Source organism: Moschus berezovskii, chromosome 8, assembly GCF_049115385.1.
Source record: "Moschus berezovskii isolate FMDL1 chromosome 8, NW_MosBer_1.0, whole genome shotgun sequence".
NCBI classification, from domain to species: domain Eukaryota; kingdom Metazoa; phylum Chordata; class Mammalia; order Artiodactyla; family Moschidae; genus Moschus; species Moschus berezovskii.
This window is the reverse complement of record NC_142467.1, coordinates 106,426,451-106,435,216: the sequence shown is the minus strand read 5'-3', so window position 1 is coordinate 106,435,216 and position 8,766 is coordinate 106,426,451. Positions and strand designations below refer to the sequence as shown.

Below are 8,766 nucleotides of genomic sequence, written 5' to 3'. Positions count from 1 at the left end.
ACTCCAGTGTTCTTGCCTGGAGAATCCCAGGGACGGCGGAGCCTGGTGGGCTGCCGTCTATGGGGTCACACAGAGTCGGACACGACTGAAGCGACTTAGCAGCAGCAGCAGCAGCAGAATACAAAGATATATACACAGACACATAAATATGTATATATTGTGTTGTCAACTAAAAGAAAAATACACAGTGTGAGAGTTGTGAGTTAAATTGTATTCAGGGTCTTACTAAGGACTATAACCTGGGAGACAAGTCTCTCAGATAGCTCTGAGGAGCTGCTCTGAAGAGGTAGGGGGAAACTAGTTTACATGTCTTGCTGTTAAGGAATACATGTAATCAGACATAAATCTTGGTGAAATATTACTGCTACTCACAAAGAACAGATGTTTTCAAGTTCATGGTTATACTGTTTTTCTATGTATGGGAAGATGCAAGAAATAGGGTTCATTAAAATTCTTCTTGAAATGCAAAAAAATTAAATGAATAAACCCCCCCAAAAAAAGGTGCTGTGAGAAGAACAAAGTCTAGCAGTGGAGGACGGGTGTGCTGCTTGGGGAGGAGGTCCAGGAGGGCCTTTCTGAGGTGGTGATGTCTCTGAACAGCCTTGAAAGAAGGTGAGCAGAGGGGACATCCCAGCCAATTGACAGGTCCGCGGGGCTGAGATCGCATAGCAAAGTGAATTATTTAAAACTTTGTGCAAGTTTCTTTTCTTTCCCCCCAAACAACGATAAAACAGGCGCTTGGAGCGGCGGGAGGGGCAAGGGGGACACTTTAATGAGTTTAGTGGCCTGTGGGTGTCCCTGGACACAGCCGCTGTGCGCTTATCCCACGTGGGACCGCCTCCGCCCCTTACTCGCCCCGCCCCTTGCTGGCCACGCCCCTCAAGAGCCCGCAGGCCCGGAGCTGGCGCCCACGGGGTCCCCAGAGAGAGAGGCGACTTCGTCTCAAGTTTTCCCAGCGCTTCCTCGGCCCCACCGCGCCTGGCGTCCCAAGCTCTCCGTGGCCCTTCCAACTTTCAAAAACCGCCCCCTTCTGGACCGCCGAGGGCCCTAAGACGCCCCTCAACTGCCCTGCCCCCTAAAATCTCTTTGATTCTTCAGCTGTCCCCCAGGCCCGCAGGACCCCTCCGATGGCCAGGTCGTACGGCGGCCGGGTGCTGGCCGCGATGGTCTTGTTGGGCATCCCCGCGGCGGTGCTGGCGGCGCTGGGCGCGCAGCTGCTATTCCAGCTGCAGGCCGGCCGCGCGGAGCTTCGAGGGCCGCGAATCGACGGGCTGGGCCCGGAGCTGGGCGCCGGCCCCCGGCTGCCGGAGGACGCGGCCGGGGCGCTGCTGCCGCTGGCAGCCGCACTCTCCGCGCTTGCCCTGGTTCTGGGCCTCACCTGCCTGCTGCTCGCCGCGCTCTGCGGCCACCTGGGCGCCGAGATGGCGCGGGGACCGGGCTCTAACAGGTAGGAGGACCGGCCCCACTGCCTGGCTGGGGCCTGGACGAGCCCGGGGCGAGCCGCTGCCCTTCTCTGGGCCTCAGCTTGGGGGAGAGCTTTCCTCCCTCCCACCCTCCCTCCCTCCCTCCGTCCGTCTTTCCCTTCCTGCTTTTGTCCACCCATCCCTCCCTCTCGCCTATACTCGTTGAAAATTTACAGCAGGTACAACTGCTGCTGCGACTCCCCATTTCACAGATGTGGAAACTGAGGCTCAAAGAAGGCCTGGAGTCAGCTAGCCCCAGTGTCGTTAGCACTTGTTATTTAATGGAACCCTAAGCTCTAGGTGCCTCCCACATCTTGATTCGCGCAGTGAAGCCCCCTGAACGGCTGGTACCCGTTATCATCCTCCTGTTTAGTCTCAGACAGGGGAAGCTGCTCAGTCTAGCTGCTAGGATTGGAAGGGAGTGGACTGGATTTGAACTTGACGCTGATAGAACCAGGAACCTGTGCCCTGGCTAGGGGTGGGCGTGGGGGTGGGGATAGTGTTCCCTGTCAGACACCTGAGCTCAGGGAGATGGGCACAGGGGGTGGGGCATTGCATGTGGGGTGAGGACCATTCCTTGGGCCAAAGACTTGGCTGTCCCACCCTCCTGGGGGAGGGGAGCCAGGATCCTGGCCCAGGTTTCCATAGATTTGATCAGATGGGCGCTTCCACCACTGAATCCCATCCAAACCATGCACCTTCCATCTGCTAGTTCAAGCAGTGCTGAAAAGCATGCATTCTATCAGTTTACAAATATGTGTTGGGTGCCTGCTGGGGGCTGAGACTAGCACTGGGTATTGGGGACTCAGCAGGATCCGAGTGGATCTGGACCACCTTCCTGGGGATGCAGATAATGAAGAAGAAAAACAGATCAATAATGTCAAATGGTGATGAATGCTGGAAAGGGAAGAAAATGAGGTGATGTAGTGGAGCAGGAAAGGGTAGGGATGAGACCAACCATCATGGGGATGGGGGTGAGTCCTACCATCAAGGGAGGACTGAGCTGAGACTTGAAGGAAAGGAGGCACAAGATTTAAGGGACTGTGATCCAGGCAGAGGGACTGGCATGTGCAAAGGCCCTGGAGCAGGAATGAGCTTGAGGTGTTAAAGCGGGATAGAGGTGATTGGTGTTGCTGGGGTGGGGGTAGATAAGGGAGATGAGGACCAGGAAATGGAAGTGAGAGGTACTGGATTTTTTTTGCTACACCGTGCAACTTGTGTGATCTTGGTTCCCTGACCAAGGTTAGAACCCACACTCCCTGCAGTGGCAGTGTGGAGTCTTGACTACTGGACCACCAGGGAAGTCCAAGAGGTACTGGATTATATAGAGGTTCCTGTGCTCTGGTGAAGATCTTAGGTTTTTACTCTGACTGACAAAGCTGTGAGCCAGGAGGGGTGTGATCTGACTTGAGTGGGTTTGGAAGAACTCACTCTGGCTACTGTGCAGAAAAGGGGTCAGGAGGGGAGTTGGCAGAAGGGAGGAAGCCATTTCTATGGTACTGGTGGGAGGTGAGCAATGATGGAAGCTCCTTCTCTCGATCTCACAGGACTGGAGAAGAGCATGCATACAGCAGAAAAACTTATAGGCCGGGTTCAAAACTATGTCCTCAATTCACACAGTTCTTGGGAATCTCTGTTTCTATTGTGGCTGATAACAAATTAGCCTCAGTTTCCTCATTCCCAAATAAGCTTATGGTCAGTAAAGTAATGGAAGTCAGGTGCCTAGCAAGTATCCACATGCAACGGCTGCTTCATAAATGTTGGATGTTCTAGTGGACTGATGTATATAAGTAAGTTGTTTTCCCTTGTGGCTCATATGGTGAAGAATCTACCTGCAATGCAGGAGACCCAGGTTCAATCCCTGGGTTGGGAAGATCCCCTGGAGAAGGAAATGGCAATCCACTCCAGTATTCTTGCCTGGAAAATTCCATGGCTGCAAAGGAGCCTGGCGGGCTATGGTCCATAGGGTGGCAAAGAGTCAGAGACGACTGAACAACATTTTCACTTTCACTATATGGGTAGGTTATGGGGGAGGTGAGTGGAATGCATGATGACTGGATGGATGAATGGACAGATAGATAGTTGGTTGGCTCAATGAATGGTGACTGGGAGACAGATGATGGATGGGTGGGTCAGGGGTGGGAGATGGATGGATGGATGAATGAATGGATGGTGAATGGCAAATGGATAATGGATGATAGTGGCTGTTTAAATTAATGGGTGGATGGATTAACACAGCATGGTTAAATGGACGGATGGCTGTATGGTTGAATACATACAGATGGACAGGATGGATGGATGGATGGATAGTTAATGGTGGCGGATGGTAAAGAATGATTGAGCAGGAAGGGGGATGGATATATGGGTGGATGTTTGGGTCCTCACATAGATCTCCAGTTCCCCAGAGCTGGACCATTCTCCCTTCCTCTCCTCCCCAAGCTTCTTCCACCAGTTCTGCCTCCTGAGTCCATTCTCTTCCTGCCCCCCTCCCTGCCAGGTCTGACTGGTTTCTCTATGACTGCCGCCTCCTCAGACATGTGGCTCTCGGCCTCTTCTGTTGTGGGGTCTCCGTCTACTTGGCAGGTATGTGCTCAGGATAGAACATGGGGTGTAGGACTCTGAGTTGGAGCAGCCAAGGGTAATGGCCCCACAATTAGGGTCAGCTCTGTAGCCAGCCTACCTTTTTCACACTTGTGCCCATGGCTGGCATCTGATCCCAATGGGGATTCCATAAATGGTGGTTGTCTTCAGAACACTCGTGATTCATCACTTTTCTCCATCTGGTTTGAACAAAAGTTTCCCAGTCCTTGCTGGTTTCTGGAGATAGTGTTTCACAGGTTGGCCTTAGCAAACCTGTGTTTTGATCACAAATATCAGAATCCAGCTTAAGAAGGGCTTAAGAAAAAAAAAAAGTTTCCTAAACCAGAAATGCAATTTTAAATTCCCAAATATGAAGCAGAGTAAAGACTAATAACTTGGGTGCCAGAAGGACACACAGTCTTTCCTTCCCTGGTTGGTAACTCTTCTTTGATCGCCCACACATGCTGGTAAAGAAATCAAATCATCACATTTCTTTGAAGAGACTGTTGACATCTTATATTTTGTTCCAATCTTGAAAAATATGTTGCTTATTCTGGAGACTCAGTGTTAAATCATCCATAGATCTCTAGTAGCCCTATAGACAACCTGTTTTACTGGAAGAAAAAAAAATCAGCTTACTGAAAAACAAGGGATTTGCTGTTACAGTTTTTTTCCTTTGTACCACAATAGAGAAATAGAAGTTTAGAAGATATATTTAAAAGATTATTTATGAAATATGAGCCTAGGGTTTATTGTGGGAATTTGTACACACAGGATAGCTAACTCTGCATCACTCTTGTTGTTTGACTTAATAAAATACTCTGGATGCGGGTTTTTTAAAAATGGAGAGTGGATGGAGTGACTCATCTATCCGAAAAGATCAGGGGTTAGTGTCTTCAGGTGTGGCTGTATCTAGGCACTCAAATGAGGTCAGAAAAAAAAAAAATGCTTCTCACTCACCCACTGTGCCCTGAGAAAGAAGTCTTTATCTGGAAGCACTTTCAACATAGTACCTATGACCTCAAGCCTTTTCAGGGGCTGACAAAACTGTTAGAGACTTGGAGAATGAAATATTCTTGTCCTAAAATACACAAAAACTCACAAAGGACACAAAAACTATGTCAGCCTCATTAAGCATTAAATTAAGAATTTGTTCAGCTCCCATTTATATTCTTTTTGAGGTTAGGTGACCTCACTCAGCAAGAATTCCAAAGCATGTCCAGCCAGTTATTCATTCATTGCTAACCAGAACCAAAATAATAATTATAAAGCCCTTTTAAAAATGTTTAGAGCAAAAAAAGCCCTTGGCCTCGCTTTAATATGCCAGATATAAGTGTGGCATGTTCAAAAGCAAGAGTGCGGAGCTGGAGAAAGCCTAAAAACAGTCCACAAAGTGCCAAGAAACCCCCCACCAACTCTGAGCTGCTCTCCTTTTTTTGTTGTTGTTCAGTTGCTAAGTCATATCCGACTATTTTCAACCCCAGGGACTGCAGCACGCCAGGCTGGCAATTCCTTAATTGCTGCCATAAGGAAATTCCCCTATCCCCATAGTCCAAGCAAAGGTCCCAGGTCTGACTCTGATTGGCTGAACTTGGGTCATGTGATAGCCACGCACCAATCACTACAACCAGGGGAAGTAACACTCTGACTGGCCAAGACTTAGGATCATATACATCGCTGATGCCAGGAAAGTGGGTCAGTCCTCCTAGCCCAGTGAACAGGGTGGGGTTAGGGACTGGACCAGCACCTCAATGCAGGCTGATTCAGCCCCGGAGGGGACCCTGGGCAATCAATATCTGGAGACATTTTTGGTTTCGTGATAAGATGGGGGAGGGCATACTGGCGTCTGGTTGGTTCAGTTCAGTTCAGTTCAGTTCAGTTGCTCAGTCGTGTCCGACTCTCCGCGACCCCATGAATCACAGCACGCCAGGCTTCCCTGTCCATCACCAACTCCCGGAGTACACTCAAACTCATGTCCACAGAGTCGGTGATGCCATCCAGCCATCTCATTCTCCGTCGTCCCCTTCTCCTCCCGCCCCCAACCTTTCCCAGCATCAGAGTCTTTTCCAGTGAGTCAACTCGTCGCATGAGGTGGCCAAAGTATTGCAGTTTCAGCTTTAGCATCAGTCCCTCCAATGAACACCCAGGATTGATCTCCTTTAGAATGGACTGGTTGGATCTCCTTGCAGTATAAGGGACTCTCAAGAGTCTTCTCCAACACCACAGTTCAAAAGCATCGATTCTTCGGCGATCAGCTTTCTTCACAGTCCAACTCTCACATCCATACATGACCACGGGAAAAACCATTGCCTTGACTAGACGGACCTTGGTTGGCAAAGTAATGTCTCTGCTTTTTAATATACTATCAAGGTTGGTCATAACTTTCCTTCCAAGGAGCAAGCGTCTTTTAATTTCATGGCTGCAGGTAGAAGCTACTAAATATCCTACAATGCACAGGATAGTTCCCACCGAGAACGGTACCAGCTGGACATTGGATAGGGCGACAGAGAACCAGTCCTTGAGGTCAGGTCGCCAACTGCCTTATTGTTCAGATAAGCCAACAGAGGTCAGAGAGGGACTGTGATTCACTCCAGCTCAATCACAAGGGTTCCAAAAGTCTGAGATCTGGGTTATTTTGATTGTGGTTAAGTACACATAACACTGGCTTCCCTGGTGGCTCAGGGGTAAAGAATCCGCCTGCCAAAGCAGGAGATGCAGGTTCGATCCCTGGGCTGGGAAGATCCCCGGGAGGAGGAAATGGCACCCCATTCTAGTATTCTTACTGGGAGAATCCCATGGACAGAGGAGCCTGGTGGGCTACAATCCATGGGGTCACAGAGAGTTGGACATGACTGGACATCTATACACATAGTAAAATAGATGTGATGGTGACCTATTTGTTAGGTGTGGAAGGGTTGGATGAGTGAGTCTATGTGCCTAGCATAATGTACGGTTTTCTATAACTGCCTTGCATGTGGAGGAGCTCTTCCAAGGCTTGGGGATCAAGCACTGAATAAGAGCCATTTCCTTCCCCAGCACTGTCCGTGTACGCCCTGCTGCTCTTCGAGATCGAGACAGGTGCGGCAGCTGCCTCCATCCTTGGCTTGGGTGCCCTAGTCCTGGTGGCGGCACTGACCCACACTCTGCTCCAGGCCGCCCGGACCACGCGCCGGGGCCTCCATGAACTGTCCCCACCACACTTTGAAGATGACCCTGTCCGCCCTGCTGAAGTCTCCAAGGCCAGCACCAGGGCTCAGCCCCAGCAGGGTATTCATCACTGGACTCTCTACTCATCCTTCCCTAAACTGGGGGACTCCCTCAGGCCCATGGTCACTGACACAGCACCTGCAGTTATGGAAGGAGGCCGGGAGAGCTGCCTGCCTGCATCCCGCATGCACCGGACACTGTCTGCCAGTGAGGGGCACTGGGGAGAGGTCACACATGAGATGCGCAGCATCCTGGGCCATAGGCCAGGGGGTTCAAGGAAGGACTCCACCTTGGTGTGAGCCCAAGGATCAGGGATAGAGATCTAGTGTCAGGCAGCAGGAAGAGGACTCTTGTAGAGATAGCTCCAGGCTCAACCACAGTAGCAGTACAACTTGATTTCTCTCTCAGTTCACAGCATCTTGAGTTTTGTCCTCAAGGTTGCCTCATGGCACAGAATGGCTGCTGGGAGTCCAACCTTCACCTCCTCACTCAGAGAGAAAGGCAGAAGCCAGGACTGACTCAGGAGCTTTTGGAAGTCTTTCTGAGAGGCCTTGAAACTCTTCTGGTTATACATCACTAGCCAAAGCAGTCATGTGGCCACACTTCAATATAGAGGAGACAAGGAAATGTAGCTGCCCAGAATGAATAAAATTCTGTTCTAGGCAGGAGGGAGAAGGGAGAGCTTAGACAGTGGTTCTCTAAACATCTCCATCCATTTTACAGATGAGGAAACCGAGGCCCAGAGAAGGGCAGTGACTCACCAAGGGTCCCATGGCCAGTACTGAGCATCAGAGCCTGGATTCGAACCCGGGTCCTGTAACCTCCATGCTGCTGATAGTGCAAGTCTCAGACTCTGCGACTCCTTCTGGGCTGTGAGCATTTGAAACCTGCATGTGCCGAGCTCAGAGCAGCCCCGGGCCACGGATGCACCTGGAGACCTGGACCCAGACTCCTTGCTGTGGACCTGTGGCTGAGGGCTTCACCACTCTGTGTCTCAGTTTCCTGGCCTGTAAAATGGGAACAGAAGTGGTTCCTTCTTCTAGGGCTCCCATGAGACACTATATGAGTCATTCCAGGGGCCTGTGCACAGCAGGTCCTCAATGCTTGTCAACCTGTGTTTCTGTTAGTTGGGGTGCCTGGTGGCAAGAAAATGTGGGTTGATGGCTGGTTTCTGGGACTCTTGAAATGTATGGGGCTTGGTAGATAACTCAGAGCCCCAGGGGTCTCCAGAGGTCCTGGCCCCATCCCTGTCCTGCACAACCTGAAAATAAATTCCATGTCATTATCTGATGTCACTCGAGCCACAACCAAATGTGCTGCATGGCCAAGTTAGGTCCAGCATGAAGTATTGGAAGGAGTGGGGGTGGGGAGGGCAAGAGTTGGGTGACAGAGTGTACACCTTGTAGAGCCAAGTCTGGGATCCATTTCCCACAAATCTTCATGCATATAAATGTCACAGGGAGTGGGGATGCCCTGGTTCCTGCCCTGACTCCAAATGGACAAATGTCCTCAGCAA

The 8,766-nt window shown here is 50.6% G+C and overlaps 1 protein-coding gene across 1 annotated transcript; it reads left to right on the top strand.

The window, feature by feature from the left end:
* The first annotated feature begins 884 nt into the window (after positions 1 to 884).
* Positions 885 to 7,961, top strand: TMEM221 (transmembrane protein 221). The gene is made up of 3 exons (XM_055431204.2): positions 885 to 1,447; positions 3,961 to 4,046; positions 7,080 to 7,961. Exons 1-3 carry the CDS (start codon positions 1,128 to 1,130, stop codon positions 7,547 to 7,549), a joined length of 876 nt encoding a protein of 291 aa, XP_055287179.2. The 5' UTR covers positions 885 to 1,127; the 3' UTR covers positions 7,550 to 7,961.
* The last annotated feature ends 805 nt before the right edge of the window (positions 7,962 to 8,766 follow it).